Source organism: Uranotaenia lowii, chromosome 3 (assembly GCF_029784155.1).
Source record: "Uranotaenia lowii strain MFRU-FL chromosome 3, ASM2978415v1, whole genome shotgun sequence".
Classification (NCBI taxonomy): Eukaryota; Metazoa; Arthropoda; class Insecta; order Diptera; family Culicidae; genus Uranotaenia; species Uranotaenia lowii.
The window spans coordinates 24,801,736-24,819,398 of record NC_073693.1 but is presented as its reverse complement, the minus strand read 5'-3'; the positions used below and the strand labels follow the sequence as shown (position 1 = coordinate 24,819,398).

The window sequence follows — 17,663 nt, the reverse complement described above, 5'->3', positions numbered from 1 at the left end:
TGCCTCTTCCGCTGTCGGTGATTTTCCACATTTCGACGGGTGCCTCTTTGCACTACTGCTGCCCGCGCGGCATTTTCTTCGTCCATCACCCTCCTACACTCCTCGTCGAACCAGTCGTTCCGTCGAGATCGCTCCACATAACCGATGACGTTCTCCGCAGCACTGTTGATGGCTGTTTTGATGGTATCCCAACAGTCCTCGAGAGGGGCTTCGTCAAGCTCGCCCTCTGCCGGCAGCGCTGCTTCGACCGATTGCGCGTAGTCTGCCGCGACCTCAGGTTGCTTCAGTCGCGCGATGTTTAACCGAGGCGGGCGCCGGTTTCGCTTGTTGTTCACTAAAACATTAACATTAACATTTCATCGGAATTTTTAATATATTGAATACATAAACGCTATCTATAAGTAATTTATCTAAAATAATCCATAGTAATAAAGGAAATATAAGTGATTGCTAAAAACACATGATGAAAACATTTTTTAAGCAAACAAATGAAAATGTTAAAATTATGTAGATTGGTAGAACAAATAAAAAAATTATATGTTGTTCGAGAAGTTTCCGCTTATTTTTCTGCGTAGAAACTGGAAATCGCCTAAACTAAACTTAAAATTTTGGACAAATGAATAACTCTTTTGTATCTCCTTAGGCATAAAAATTTGAATATTTGGATTTATCATAACTATGTTAAAGACCGCAATACGTTTAACTTATGGTTGAACAGATATTAGGAATTTATTTTCAGTTTTTTATGACATATTTTCCTGCGAAGTTCCTATGTTCTATCGAAAGGCAGGAAAAAAAATTAAAAGAAACATTATCTATGATTAAATTATTTTCATTTCAAACATTATCTTACTTTTTTCGCAAATGCTAAATTCCTTGTTGTCTTCTAGATAGTTGTTTCTTGATTAGAAATCGTTAGTTCGAAATACTTAGTATTTGAGTATTTTGCTTTTTTCATCCGTCAAATTGACGGGCTCCCGTCATATACAGGAATAGCCTCAGGTTGTCAGAATTTGTTCAGCACATATCCGGCCGGACAAATCCGAGCTATATTATTTAAAAAACTGGCAAAATCCGGGCATTGCATTTTAAAATTTACGACCAAAACTCCCGGCAATCTCCGGAAATTTTTTGTCCAAACCCAGAAATTACTCAAAAAAAATCTTAATACTTTTTGTTTTTTTTTTTTTTTTGTTTAATTTGCCAAATTAAATTAATAAATAAGGGCACGATCCGCATATTTTTCAATGAAATCATGGCAACCGATCAGGCCAGACTGTTCCCAAATTTAGTAATTCGGTCAATCTGGCAACTTTAAGCTTGGCATTTTTTGAGCAAGATTTATAAAAATAAACATGAACGGGTATATTGGAAGCCTAAAATATATTTCATCTTCAGATGAATTTTGATGAATTTTTTCGAGTTTGTTTTATTGATTTTTCAAGAGTAATTCCTCGGTTTTGACCGAATTTGCCCCTGTTAACGCCCGAATTTTTGGTCAACAATTTTGAAATCAACTGTCTGGATTTCGCCAGGTTTTTAACTAAAATAGCCAAGCGAAATATTCAACTCTAAGTTTAAAAATTCAAATTTTGCTGAAAGACTAAGGTGGTTCGAGGGTAAAAATTTTGACCAAGAACATAACCTTGAAATCTTGTCGAAGGTAAAAATTTTCAAAGGTTCCTCATTTATAGATAAAAATTCAGTTCCGAATCACGAATTTACCATGAGAATAGACTCATTTTGGATGTTCTCTGTATTCTAATTTTGAAGTCTGTATTCAGTTTATTTTACTTTAGCTTAGCTTAGCTTAGCTTAGCTTGATTGACTACTCACATCCACCATAAATCATTGAACAGTCTGTATTCAGATTATTTTTTAAACAAACAGTTCGGATTCTTATCATTGTGAAAAATTTCGATTCTTAACTTGGTTTTGCATTTCAAACCTAAACTGGATATTTCATTCATATTCGAATCCTAAATGCATGCCCAATGTTGAAATAACTATTTTCGGAACATTCAAAAAACATATTTATATTTTGTCACTCACTGGGATCCGAAGTTCTTATCCTTAAATAATTTTTCAAAGTAGAACCATAATAATTAAAATCAGATTCCTAATACAGGTTGAATTTCTAAAAAATATTGAAAAAGAAATAAAAATGAAAAAGTAAAACTCAGGTTCAAAATTGAAAAAAAAATCAGGAACTGTATTAAAAATTGTATTCAAATTTAAAACTGAAAATAAAACTTTTAATTTTTAATAAAATGATTTCGATACAGATTAAGCTCTTTTTTTATAATTAAGATTCAAATATCAATGCGTGAATTTCGTAAGAATATTTAAATCGCAGAAGATCGCAGCATCATAAATTTAATATATTAAACATTCAATCAGAGTCTGTTTACTAACACAAAAAAAAATACAGAAGTCCACTGTGAGATTTCTGAAGAATTTTGTCATAAAATTAATTAGACAAGGCAACTAAATTAACATTTTTCAGAGGAGCAAAAAAAATTGAATAGCCATCATTGAACTTTGTTGCGCAGATTCCAAATATGCAATGGTATATTTTCTAGAAGAAGTTTTCTTGTAGTTATTTATTTTTAATTTTAATTTTCAAAGACGATTTTAACCTTACGAAATCTTTGATATTGCTTTGAGCATAATGCACATCGTTTTAAATTTCAAATATTTGCTCAAAGACATTCTTGAATAACGTCAGAAAAAGTTGTTCTAATCAAATTTGAAGTTGTACAGTTGATTTTTATCAAAGCGGTGTATTTCTGAAACTTGTATATTAAGACAAGATCTGCAGCTGAATGAAGGACAATAAATAGATTTAAAATCTGTGTTGAGTTTAAATGTGCATTTGTGAGCTTATCCGTTATCAGAGATCAATTTCAATCAAAACTTATCACTTTTATAATATCCACACGCCATGCCTCCACAACTAGAAGTGATGGATAAAATCTGATGAATAATGTGAAATAAGAACGCCAAAATCTTTCGAAACCAGTAATTAAATCATAAGCACCAAAAATGCTGATCCCTTGAGTAATTTAATAATAATTGAAAATTTTTAAAATGAGTTTATCAAGTTCCAAGAAACAACAGGTCGTTTCTGACTATAAAAATTTCAATATTTTATAATAAATTAAATTCTTATTTTCAGAATGTTAGTATCAACTGAATCGATTTGGGGTCATTTGGGATCGCGAAGTTATGCATGAAAAGTAGTCATGCAATACCTCGCCAGCCATTCAACAGCCAATTGAATTTATTGTTTTCAGTGCCTAAAGACATACCCCTGTTAAACAGTCAATAACATGTTTGGCTAATAAGATAAGAAGTTACGGTTTTGAACAAAGTTGTTCAGCTGAGAATTTTCTTCAAAAAATGAATAAATTGGCACAAAAACCATAAACAGGCTTGTTTCCTTAGAAGAAACAAAAATTATGTTGATTTTTCAGTACAAAATATTCAAATTTCGCATACAAACCTAAAAGTATAAATTTACTCATGTAATCGTTACTTTAAAAATTCAGCTAAAATGGATGAGTTTTGAACCAAAACAAAGCATTTTAGAACCCAAGTTTGGATAAATTCAAAAATGACCTAAAATCGACTCAGTCTAATGTTATAATATGTTAAAAAAAATCAAATTTTAATAAATTATAAGCTTTTAATTAACATTACTGCAATAAGCTTGAATTTAATAATGTAGGTATATTTATAAAATATTGAAAATTTACTGTTAACAGAATAAACACAAAACCTTAACTATTTTTTGTTTCATCCCTCAATTCATCTCTTTATTTTTCGATAATCCCATTTCGTTAAAAAAAATTAAAAGATTCTAGAAAATAGGTACATCTGGAGCGCTCATAATTTCAAGTTAGAAATTCTCATTTTAAATGTGGATTAAAAATCTAAATGACGAGTCATGAATTTATTTATTTTTTCTTCCTTAAATCATGAAAAAATTTTGAGGCTGGATTTCAAAAGAAAAAAAAATCAAGTTAATAATTTCTGTTTACAATTTGAATTCTTAGTATTAATGCTTTAGTTCTAAATCTAAATCCAATGTAAACCATAGAACCATCAGATTGAAGTCATTCATCTGATAGGCCTTTATTTAAAAAAGGGATTTGGAATTGAGGGTAACTTTAAGGAATTTCAATTGCATATTTTCATTGTTATTATTATTTTAATTATTTTAAATTCTTAATTAGGATTTAAGGAATTCAGATTACAAACTTTACAAACTAGCTGCAGTGCTAAACATAATTATAATCCTGATTTGTTTCTCTACTCTTATGTATTTTATTTGTTTTCGTGATTTAGAAATGCCATCTCATATTAGAGTAAGGTTGCCAGATTGCCCGGTTTTATCCGGGTTTGCCCGGATATTTAATACAAAATTCATTGACAGTCCGGCCGGAAAAATGTCCGGATTATGCCCAGATTTTATCACTTTTTGGCAAATCAAACAAAAAAAAACAAATTGTATTGACGTCAATTTTTAAATCAAATTCCCGAATGTTGCCATGTTTTTATATCAAATTGCCCGGATACGTGCTGGAAAAATTCTTGCAACCTTATATTAGAGGCATGGCCGTAGGAATGGGTTTGGGGGTTAACCCTCTCTCCCCCCCCCCCCCCCCCCCCCTCCATCAGGGTCCAGATTTTCTACTCTACACTCAAATTTTTAATCTATATATATAAAAAGCAATTTCTGTATGTTTGTTTGTTTGTTTGTTTGTTTGTTTGTCCTCTATAGACTCAGCCGTCTTAAGGGCTAGAGAGCTGAAATTTGGCATGGATGCTCATTAGGACCAGGAAGGATGAAAAATGTTTTTAGATTTTCGGATGACCCCTTCTGAAGGGGGTCGTCCATAGAAGACAAATATTGTTTTCGCGATATTGACGTTATTTTTTGTCGGATCGTGTTGAAAATTTGCACATGAGTGTTTTGAAAGACAAGCAATCGATTTCAGGTGTCAAATTTTATGTAAGGGGTCAGCCAAAGGGGTCGTCCATATTAACTGATCGCTGTTTTTGCGATATTGATGTTATTATACATCATATTCAGATGAAAATTGGTACATGATCGTTTCGAGTGACGTGCAATCGATTTGAGGTATCAAATTCAGTGTAAGGGGCCGGCAAAAGGGGTCGTCCATATTAAATTTTCAGTATCTTAGTGATATTGACGTTTTTATACATCGGATTGGGGTGAAAATTTGCACATAGGAGTTATAAGGGACAAGCAACAGATTTCACTTATCAAAACTAAAATCAGAGGTCGGCCAAAGGGGTCGTCCATATTAACTATTCACTGTTGATGCGATATTGTCGTTATTATACATCGGATTCAGACGAAAATTGGTACACGAGAGTTTTGAGAGATGAGCAATGGATTTTAGGTATTAAATTCAGTGTAAGGGGCCGGCAAAGGAGGTCGTCCATATAATCATAGTCGTTCATTTCAATATTTTTGCAATATCGTCGTTATTTTACATCGGACTGGGATGAAAATTTGCACACGGTAGTTTTCAGGGACGAGCAACCGATTTCAGATGTCAAATGTTTTGCCAGGGGTCGACGAAAGGGGTCGTCCATATAAATTAATTCTTCACTATTTTTAGCAATATTGACGTTATTATACAATGGATTGCTTTGAAAATTTGCACACGGGAGTTTTGAGGGAAGGGCAATCAATTTCAGTCATCAAAGATTGTATAAGAGCCCCCGAAAGGGGTTTAGCTTTTTGGCAATGATTGCGTTATTATGCAATGATCGTATCGAAATTTATACACGTGGTTTTTTGGCCCGGTTAAAGGATTTCTGACTTCAAATTTAGTAGCAGACGACAGACAAAGTGATCGACCAATATTTTTGCAATTATTTCTTAACAATGAATTCAGAAGTGCATCTGGAAAATGCTTGGCAATTGGCTTTCATACAAACTGTTCATGACATATTCCAAGTTGAAAGCGAAACGGAGTTCGTATGGGATCAGCTAGTTTCTTAATAAAATTTTGATGATTGGGTAAGGTTATTCAATATGAACAATCTTTACTCAGGACAAAAACCTCGAAAACTAATCCCAGATTAAGAATTCTGCTATTAATTTCCAAAATTCTCTCACTTGATGATAGAAATTCATTTTTGAATACTGTATTAAAATAGATTGAACCAATGAACCATTTAAGGGTTCTTGTTCCCTTTTATCAAAATCTTAATCGTATTACTCATTTCATATTTCTCATTATGTATCTAGTTAAGGATTCCTGTTTTTCCAGTTCGCATCATCATTGAAAATATTTGAAAAGGTGTTTTGGAATCGTTATACAATTTTGGTTTAGCATTTCATTCAAAATTTTATCCATAATTTTTTCAACTCATATGCATTAAAAAATTATTTTCCGAATATGAAAAAAAACACAATATTAAGGCTATGGTAATATAGAATCCAGACAGTTACAAATGTTTGGGTTTTAAAAATTATTTGTTTGATCGAAAAACTGTGTTTATCCGAATCCTAGGAATGTAGTAATCACCGAAATGAAGGACTCTAAATGATCATAGATTTAGAAATCATCCTAATTTTTTTGTTTCATACTCAGATTCCAAGTATTTAACTTAATTGTTTCGCAGAATTCAAAACTTCAAAATGGCGATCCATGAAAAACTCAAAATAAGATTCATCATTCAAAATTCATATTTTAGTTCAGATTTTAATTTAAAAAAAAGAAATAATAAATACAGATTAAAACCCAAGACATCAAATATAAAATACTAGATTGATGATTGAGAGCTCTAGAACCAATTTCAGTTCTTGGCTCATATCGAAATATTGATCTGGAGACGAAAATCAGAAATCGTTTTTACATGCAGATATCGTTTGTTTTGTTTATTTTTATAGAGACTTTAAATTTAGAATTCATTCGCCTCTTTAAATGCAGATATCGTATTGAAACTCGAAAAAGTTCCAAAAATAAAATTTCATAATTAGTAATTTTGATAATTTTAACTCATTTTTGAGCTCAATCTAAATTTTGAATTTTATTTCTGTATCTGAGTTTTGAGCCTAAATTCTGAACCTGGAATAAAATTAAGGATTTTATTCGAGGAACTCATTTTTAAGAAAAATATTTGTGGATAAAGAATCATGTAATATTCTGTAAAAAAAAAAAATAATTGTATGATAACAATTTTATCAAGAGCCAAATTTCAAACAAAAACTTGAGTTTGGATCGAGATTGCAAGTATCAAGTTGGAACCGGAACTGTTTTTTTATCGAAGGCATTCTTATAAAAACTTAGTTTTTGTTCAAATCAAATAAGCTAAATTGACCCGATTTTAGAGCAAATTCAAATATTTTAACCATTTATGAAAGTAAGCTCTATTTTTTGTTACTCAAGGATTCATTATACAAATCTAGCCTACCATTTTTGATTTTCGAATAGTTTCAAAAGTTTATATGTAATACATAAAACTTTTAATCTAAAATAAACTTAAAAATAGTTAGGTAAAAAGAGATAAGAAATATATCTTAAATTTTTTTTTCAATTCGTGCATTTTTGAAGCAAATGTACCATAGAAAAAATAAGGTCACCAAAGCCCCCCCCCCCCCCATGAGGCCGTTCTTCCTACGGCCCTGATTAGAGGTATCATATTTTCAACAGTTTCTTCTAAAGCAGGTTTTCAGAAATCCTTGTATCAAAATGCATGTTTCTGATCATACATATAGGAATTTTATTTTTATTATCTGACGGATTTAAGCCGGGTGTTTTCAGATCTTCCCCAAACTTGAAAATTTTATTCATTTTTACGATACATATATTTATACATGTATTTTTTAGATTCCTAACATTTTTATTTTTCGAGTTAGATTCGGTTAGATGTGTTTAAATAAAATAGATCCACAACTTCACAACTCTATTATTTTTCAACGAAAATCATAAAATAGCACATCAAAACGCATTGAAATTTTATCAGCTTTCTAAATAGAATATCCAAAAAAAATTAAGTAATGACCTTAAACACAAAAAAATTGAAAAAAAAACTTAAAATTGTGTCTTAAAGTACAGTATGAATTACCGAATTTTCTGCAAGAAATACCAATGTATAGCCCAATTTATGATGCAACTTTCATCTAAAGACACAAAGTAATAAAGAAAATTTTAGAAATCTGAAAAAACACTTGTGTTTTAAATCGCAAAAATTAATCAAATTTTAAATTTTGGGGAAGATCTTTAGACCCCCGGCGCTAAATGTCAGATAAAAAAAACCCTGTGTTCTTTATATTTCTTATTTTGAATAGATATTGATTCTAGATTCTCAGTCATGATTTACATTGCCTCAAAATTGTGAAAACTAATCATTTGGCAACCCTTACCCGTGCACTTTCTCCGGCACCGCTCTCGATGAAACACTGACTGGATGGATCCTAAACGACCGAGGTGTTACGTTGTATTTAAAATTCAAATTATGTGTAAATACAAAATCAAAACGGTGATGATTCTATCAACATAATGAATTTGTAATATCCCGGCGCCAATTTCGCATCGCATCGAGACTGAGTGGGTGATGACGATGGATGCTGGGGAAATCCGGGAAGGGATCGGGGGTTGTTGTTTTTCCCGATTTGAGAGGAAAACTCCGGCATGGGCACCCCGTTTCCGTTTCCCCTTTTTCTCGATTGGCCCAGTATTGACCCGCTGTAAAATCGAAACTGAATTTAACGTTCCCCATTTAACGGTTTTTCGGTCCCGTGTTGTTGATTCCGCAATCGGCTGCCAATTGCGCCAATTTCGGAACGAAAACCCGACGCCTGAAGGCTTTATTGCTCCAGTTTTGTTGCTTGCCATCGTCACGAGACGACGGACGGATATTTACCCTTGCCTGAAATCAAGTCGCTTCCCGGAGCTTTATCGAAAATATTGGGGTGAAAAATACAATCATGCATATACAATTCAACAAAACCCCCGAATGGTTCGTCGTTGACGGCGGAATCGGGTTGAGGATTCAGGTCTAGCCGGAATTCTGGAACTCTAGGACGATGCCGATACCCTTTGCTGGCTGGCGTCAATGATTTATTTGATTTCCACTTGGTTGATTAAACGAATGCGTTTGCCAATTGTGATTGATGTAAATTTCCACGCGCCTTGCTCAGTTCTGGTGCAAAAGGCGAGTCGCGTGGCGTGGCTGGATTGCGAAATTTTCTGATCCAGGATCGGGGTACTGCTAATTTGAGTGAATATTGCTCTCACGTTTGTTGGCAGAAGGATCAGAAATTTAAGACCTGTATATGTATTGCAGTAAAGTTTGAAGTCAGAACTGAAATTCTTGAAACAGAACGAAAAATTTAAAGTAATTATGAACCTCAATTTTTTCATGAACTTTCATATTGTAGTAATACAAACATCCGGTAAAAACTGTACACAACTCTAAGTTATAAAAGTCCGTTCGACCTTGACGGAAATCTATTCTAAATTAGTATAGCTTGACTTACGAGCTCAGCTCTAAACAGTCCGACCGTGAGAAATTAATCTCGCGTCTCGTCGTTTTTTTGTGCCGGTTAGTACCATCTTTGTTAGTCAAGTTCATTCGACTAAACATAACCTAACTCAACTACCAAGCAAAAAACTCAAGAAACAATCAGCACAGGGATGCTAAACAAATCACTCTCAAGCTCAAGAAACATTTTAGTTAGTTTGTTGTTTTTTCAACGGGTGGACGAAGGTCGCCTGAAAATTCGAATGGAAACCTAATGGCCTTATGTAATCGATTCTCGGGGGCGCAACGGCGATTGATTCTTTTCGATCTGGGTTGTCGTTTATTGTGCTGCAGGTGATTGAAAGAGCGATGAAAGAATATTAAAAATCTCAGACTAATCTGCTTCCAAGGAAGGGTAAAAATGCGTAGTGTGGTGCAGAGTTCGGATTCTAGTTATTTTTCTTACTTTTCTACCTTAGTATTAGATTTAATTAAGTTTAGCAGAAAATACTTGAATTGAACAAACAAAATTTCGTCAAAATTAAAATCATTGATGATAAAAAAGAAAAACAGGAATTTGATGAACAAAAATCGTCCCCTTGCAAACACAAATACATCTTTATTTTATCCAAATTACATATTCAGATTCAGATCGGAAGTACACAATTAGAACAAATAAACCGAATTTGTATACAGAAGTTCATCATTAAACTGTACATCAGAATTTGGAAGCCAAACAAAATGAGACCTTAGATCCATTAACCGAAAATAATGAATCCATTCTCAATCTGACAAATAAACTATCCCTTAAAAATTTATTTTTATAAAAATAGAAACTAATACTAGGGATTACATATAGCAGCAAAATTCGTATCATTTAAACACTGATTTTACCTTTAGAGGGTGCTAAATCCAAATATGCGACTAGTTTTTATTCTATAAGCTTTCGGTATCGAGATTAACTTTTGAAAGTAGTCATAAAATGATTCAAAAATTTAGAAAATGGATCTTTTCATTTAACGATCAACGTTCTTCAAGACCGCGAAAATTTTTAACTTGGTTGGTTTGGTGGTAATTTTTTTATTCCATTTTTCGGTTAGTCTTCTTGCCTTTAGAAAAAACAACCTTGTTCACAAAAAAAAAATCGAAAATAACAAAAAAAAAATTTAGAAACATAGTATTTGTTGAATCTCAACAACAATAGTCACCCTGAATCGAACGTTACAATCGTCGATGGGTTACCCTTTGTATCGTACCCATTTTGTTGAGTGCTCATGGTTGCTAGTTTGTAAGATTTTCCCCATTTATTTCTTGTGTTTTACGCGCGAAAAGTTGTAATTATGGCGAAACATGAATAAACTTTCTCTTTTTAAGTCTACCGTTAACGAGACCAGTTGTGTTTTATTTAAACCCCAAAATCCTATCCTTGGAAAGGTCTGAAAATAATCAGTATTTATTTTCACAACTTTTTGCAATTGGCACATTTTTACACGGTTTTGGCGAATCAACACGGTTTGATAATCCTTGGTGGACACGGCGGATTTGACCCCATATTAAAAGTAATCTTGATGTGTACAACTTTAAATTATTGGTAAACAAATTTGCTTGAAAAATTTATCCTTTCATTGAGTTTTAATGACAATCTTGAGGTATCGCAATGGAATATTTATCTCAGATCTGTAAAATCAGTGCACTGGTATGAGCAGTTGCAAACAGTCTTCAGACTAATCCAATTGCTAAAAAAACCGTTAATAAATAAATTTAAAAAAAAATGTAGGTATTGATTTTTATATGGTATAGGTAAAATAAAGTTGACAGATTTAATTTCACGTTATCCGAACCGGACCAAGACGGGCTAACATCCAGTCAAATTTGGACAAAACTCAGGAGTTTCTTAATAAAAATCTATAAAAAAAAAATTGAAAAATTATTTTTTCATAAAACCTATCAACAGATTTAAAATCGTGTATCAGGCTTCCAAAAAACCTTCCAAATATATTTTTATAAAACTGGCTTAAAAAATTTCGTTTTGTTGTATTTTTTTGTTGATTTTGGCCTAAAGTAAATAAATCCGGGCAAAATCTGAGCTTTCAATGAAATCCTGCATCCGGGCCAGACCGGACTTCTCCCAAATTTTGTATTAAATATCTGGTCAATCTGGCAAGCTTAAGGTCAAAGTATAAATTTTATGTTTTAAATTTATTTCACCTCCTCTTGTAGCAATCTATGTTTAAATCACAAATCGAATAAAATGAAGAGTTTATACTCAATTAACTAAATAAATATTAAAATTGAATCTGATATAAGTCATACCATTCTGTTGAAATACAAATACTCAAAAAAAAAGAAACTTCAAAATATATTCAATCCTAAGTTTCATTAAAATTTCATAAATTTAGATTTTCCATAAATTTTTGTTTTCTGATCTCTCAAAAAAAAAACAAGCATGGTTTTGCTTTAAGTCCAAAAAAAACTTTTGTAAGGTTTTTTTTTTATTTAATGCAAGATTTAATATCGTCACGAGTTATGTCGTGAGACGGATTACTGTGTAAATAAAAAATAATAATATCATCATTTTCAGCTGGAGGCAACTTTTTATTGCATATCCATTGAAAATATACAATTCTTATTAATTTATTTTCGGCATATCGAGGAAAATGTACATTCTTGGAGAAAGAATATAAGAATTCGAAAATTGATAAAGATGGATAGACAAGTTAGGAGAAAATTTACAGATGTTGAAAAGAGCTAAAGAGCATTTTTGCGCAGAAAACTTATTAAGGTACACCCTACTGTACCTGCGAAATTTCATTATTTAATAGAAGTAGGACCGGATAGAGGTGGCACTAGCTTAACCTACACAATGAAATACGGTTGGTCCGAGGTTTACATGTGGTGAACATGTTGTTTCGCTCTTTTCAACATCTGTAAATTTTTATCCTAACTTGTCTAACCATCTTTCTTTAGTAATTTTTAAATTCTTATATTCATCCTCCAAGAATAGATATTTTCATATGCCAAAAATAAATTTGAAAAAAAAAAACAATTAAACGGTGGTGAACTTGCCTTTAAAAACATTTCAGAATCAGAATACTTTCTGGAACTCAAGACTTAATTTAAATTAAGAGCATTTAATGGAAAATTTCGTTGAAATTCAAAAATATGAAGTGAATTACAGCCTAATTCAGAACCAATAATTGTTTAAATTTTGAATGGTAAAAGAATTATAAAGCCGAAAGTTTTATTAAGAATTTCATTCTACAATTCTCCACTTTCATTTTAATTATCCTGGTAATTTTTCTGAACATTATCAAAGAAGAAAAGAACGTATCCTTACACATCGGGAATTGATGTTTTGTTATGATACCTGATAAGTTCTTCAAAATTTTAAAACCATACTGAGTATTTTAATCTTGACTGTCGAACTCAAATGATTATCGGTGTAGTCTAGTGCTTTTCAATTCAAAATTAAAATCTTAATCTGGAAAAAAAATCAAATCTGAATTTTGAAATTTCAAACTGATTAACCGATTTAAATCGAGAGTCAGTTCAGACAGCATAGCAAAGTGCAAACTAAAGATTTGATTTAGATGTTTTCGATCTATGTTCAGAGTAAATAACACTAGGGAACAGCATTTTTGGTGCTAATGTTTAACCCTAATCCGCTCTTGAGTGTTCAGTGTTCAGAATTCACGAAATCTTTAATTTTTCATCATTACATTTTTTTGGACGCACCCTGGAAGCCCAAAAAAAAACTTTATAATCAGACCTTGAGTGTTAATTTGACACTCCTCGCTTGAAACTACTATATCTCCCTATCTCTCTAATGTAATTCATGTTTTTCAGACAGTATTCACATAAAACTCTTCAGTTTTCCGTTATACAAAGTCTAAGAAAAAAATCAAAAAAACGTGCTTCAGAATAAAGACTGTAAATCAGCTACGGAACGCTCCAGAAAAATTTCACTTAGTGTCAAAGAAATCTGAAATTATAAGCTATATGTTGAACATAAAAATGATATATATTTATCTGGTATGACTTCAACAATTTTGACGGTTCATTGATTGAGAAGTACGGTTTAAACACCCTTTTTTACATTTCTTGTAGTCATGATCTTAAAAAAATTCAAAAAAATATATATACTTATGACTAACGTATAGTTTTTACCTTCGGTTTTTTTGGACACTAAGTGAATTTTTTTTTGAGCATTTCGCTGATTTACAGTCTTTTTCCGAAGCATATTTTTTGAATATTTGTTCTTAGACTTTGATAAACGGAAACCTGAAGAGTTACAGGTGAATACTGTCTGGAAAACATATTTGAGTTACATCACGAGGTTTCCAAAACTATGCATTCTGTAAATCGGTTGAGAAACAAGAGAGATATAATGGTTTTCCTCAAAAGTGTCAAATAGACACTCCAGGGACTATAACGGGTAAAAATTTCAGGAACGGATGAGGGTTAAATAACTGATGTTGGAAGGTTCTTATGTCAGATTTTGTCCATCACCTTTAGTTTTAATGAAATGGTATGTGAATCTTTTAAAATTGGTTTTGTTTTATTTATATTATCCTCCATTCGATGAGGGATCCAGATTTCGCTTTGATTTTTTTGTTTGAATGATAACATTAGAGATATTTCTGATATCACTACAGAAAAACTTTGAGTATTTAATATTAAAGATTTTAACTCATTTGCCATCTTGGTTGAAAACTGCAAATAATTAGATTAATTTTTTTTAACTTTTTGAAATTTCGTCAAAATTTTCGTTTTTTTTTTAATTGGAAAAAATAAACAAAAAGAAAATATTTATCACTTTGTTTTTTAGATGTCAAAATTACTCGCGGTCTTTAGGAAGGTTATCCATGAATCAAATCCTTCACATTTTTCTTTATGTTTGTAGTATTGTACAGTTTTTCCAAAAAGATAAAAAGATTATTAAATGAGTTTTCAGCTATTTTTGGAAGATTTCTCGACAAAAACAAATTGCAGATTTGGAATCAGCGCCCCCCAAAGAATTAAATCTCTAAAATTCTTGCACCTAGGAAAACATTAATGTTATTGCCTTGTGTAATTGTAATCTCAAATCACGTTAAAGTAAAATTGGATTAAAAATAAAAATTGTCAGTAGGTGAAGTAGACATCTCTTCGTTTCTACAGCCATGGGAAGGGTCAATACCAAAAACTCAAATCTTCTATATCAGTTATAAATATCAACCTATAGTTTTTTTGTTAAATATTCTTAAAAGGTGAAGTTCCCACTTTTTAAAGCATTTTATTTCTGAAACTGGAATATTTATCCAAAATCTGAATTCTTGATTTAATGAAGGATAATAAATAAATTCAAAATCAGTTTTGGGTTTGCATGTAGATTTATTAATTCATCAAACAGCAAATTTCTAAAGACTTACGAATTTTAAAAATGAAATCAAACACCTTATCACAAAAACTATAAGTACTAGACATCTGACATAAGATTTGATTTCTAAACACTGACACTGAACATTTTTGAGTTATGATAAAAAAGAACAACAAAATCAAAATATTGATGGAAAATTATAAAGTACACGAAAATGACAAAAATTCGAAAAATTTCATAAAACCCAAAAACAAATACAAACAAAAGACTATAAATAACAAAAAAAAATCTAAAAAAGAAGGAAAATGACAAAATAACAAAAACGATAAAAATAACGAACATTCTCAATACAAGTGGTGAATATGTCTAAAAAGTGATAAAAAATAACAAAAATTTAAAAAAATATAAAAAAAAACTTGTGTAAATGGTGTTAGTAATAATCCACCAGTTTACAACATTTTTTGAACTTAGTGAACTTAAGATCACTTTTAATGTGAAATCGGGCGCTGAATCCGAAAACGAAACTCATAAAAATTTCAGTATAACAGTTTTTGATTTGTATAAATTTTTGAAAAAATAAAAAAAGTACTTGAACATGAATTCCAATATCTCGAACTGCGTATCCTTAAATTGAAATCTCTTATTGAAGATGAACAAATTTGTTATGGATCATTTGAACTTCATTTTTTGCGTATGCTCAATAGAATTTTTTATATTAGTGAGTTTATGATAGAAAAAATTATGAAAAACGCAATTTTTGTTTCAGCAAAAGTTTCAGACTAGATGGTAACATTTGAAAAATCTAATTCCAGTGTTTAGAAATTTATGTTATTCTATCATAAAAAGAAAAAAATCTAAAAAAACAATTATTAACTCGACTTGAAAGTTGAATTCTATAAATCTGCGAAATATTTGGATTTTTCATATTAATAATGCTATTATATTTCGTTTTTTATTTAGAAACATTTTGTCTCACATCGAAATAATTCTTCTGGAATGAGGAATCCTATATAAAACTCACAGAACCATTCAAAAATGTAAAGTTCATAGATTGTTTTGAAGATTCAATTCTTATTAGAAATTTGAAATCACTATTAAATAACTTGAATTGTTTTGAAATAAATCAAATGCTCTCATCTATATAAGGATATCTTCGAAACTTCGAATGTATTTTTTCTTAAATGAATCAATGGAATCGTCAAAAATACATCTTTCCAACAATGTATAAAAATTTTAGGGACCAATGAAAATTTTGGTAGAAAAAAAAATCTAATAAAAAAAAATATATTTAACTTGCTTCGCTGTATCTCATTTTTCAATGAACAGATTTTCAAAACATAAATTTTAATTTTTTTATCGTTAATTTGATTATCATTTTCATAGAACTTACTACTTACTGATTATGATAATTGGAATGTGTGCTTCGTATCATATTGACCCGAACAGCTTTGGAAGGTCAATCAAGCCCATTGGGTAGGAAAAAAATCTTTTGAAGAGTAAGCAAATAAATATAACAAAAGTTTTAAGCAAATCAACTTATTCTACCAATCATAATTAATCTGCCAATGATGAGGTGGCATAAATCTGAATCGATAAAAACAAAACTATCGCAAAGCTGCTTGCTCTAGTTCAGGTTCGTCGTCTATCACTCGTTAATTACTTTGCATGCATATCAGCAAAAGGTTCGAATCGGTGCATCTCAATCCAAAACTTTGAAACTTACCAGTGATGAGAACGATTTCTTTTCTATCCATCGTTGCTTGATACGATGAATTAGATCCAGTGATGATACGCAGGTGTCAAAACAATTTGTTACTCCAAAATTCTTCTCCTTTTTCTCACAACCTTGACTGTGTAACGAAGCGATTCACAATGCAGTCACGTTCATCTCACGGTAGAATAACTTATCGATTTATTATTCACTAACCGGATCGCTACAATTAAGACAAATGCACTTCTGCTATTCACTCATCACAAACCTTTGCTTAGGCTAGCTGATCCAAACTGTCACCTAACTCACAAACCCCCGTCTAAATTTCGGCAATCCAACTGCAGCTTCAGTTGCATAACTTCCAAAAACTCGAAAGAAATATAGGTAACAACACAGCCATCACAATGCTGCAGCAGCCAAAAACTTCCAAACTCGAATTTCGTGTTTCGTGATATCACTGCCGCCGCGCTGATCCAAACCAAACGGCCAAGGTTACGCCACAAAAGCCGTCGCCCGCAGCCGCCGAAATTCCGAAAAAAGAAACAACAACGCAATACTTAGTAACGTTTGTCCCCTCACAAAAACCTCACGGTTGCATGCACCTTCGATTTGAGTTTTTTTTTTTCGTTTTGACGCGTCTTTGCCGGAGACTTTTAGTTATGGGCTTAACTTATTTTGATCCCATGCGTAGTCGCGCGAACTTTGCGAGAGTAGGATCAGCGCGCGATCGATCAAAAGTAAGCTGCTAACGCGATCACTTCCAGAAGTTGACTGAATGGACCGAAAGATCGACTCAAAGATTGGCGAAGCGTACAAGTCACAGTCCCTCCCTTTGACAAACCTTCAAGAATTGAGGATGACGACCGACCGCAGTAGCTTTGCTAAGATGTTACTCTTTGGGGTGGCCAAATTTTAGCACTATCCTTCAAATTTCTAACTAGTAACGGATCGCTGTATTAGCAAGATAGCTGATGAGACAATGGCCGTTCATGTATTTGAGCGAGAGGAATTTTAATCAAGCTAATCATTGAATTGAATATTTTTAGTAATAACATCATGGCCTCTTATCAATCCACAATTCTT

At 31.8% G+C, this 17,663-nt stretch overlaps 1 protein-coding gene across 1 annotated transcript in view; it reads right to left on the bottom strand.

The window, feature by feature from the left end:
• Positions 1-17,370, bottom strand: part of LOC129755208 (NADPH-dependent 3-keto-steroid reductase Hsd3b4) — a 28,943-nt gene extending 11,573 nt beyond the window's left edge. The window contains exon 1 of the mRNA XM_055751583.1: positions 16,593-17,370. Coding sequence (XP_055607558.1) covers positions 16,593-16,623 — 31 coding nt within the window. The 5' untranslated portion in view covers positions 16,624-17,370. The remainder of the gene's footprint in view (positions 1-16,592) is intronic.
• Between the last annotated feature and the right edge of the window lie 293 nt (positions 17,371-17,663).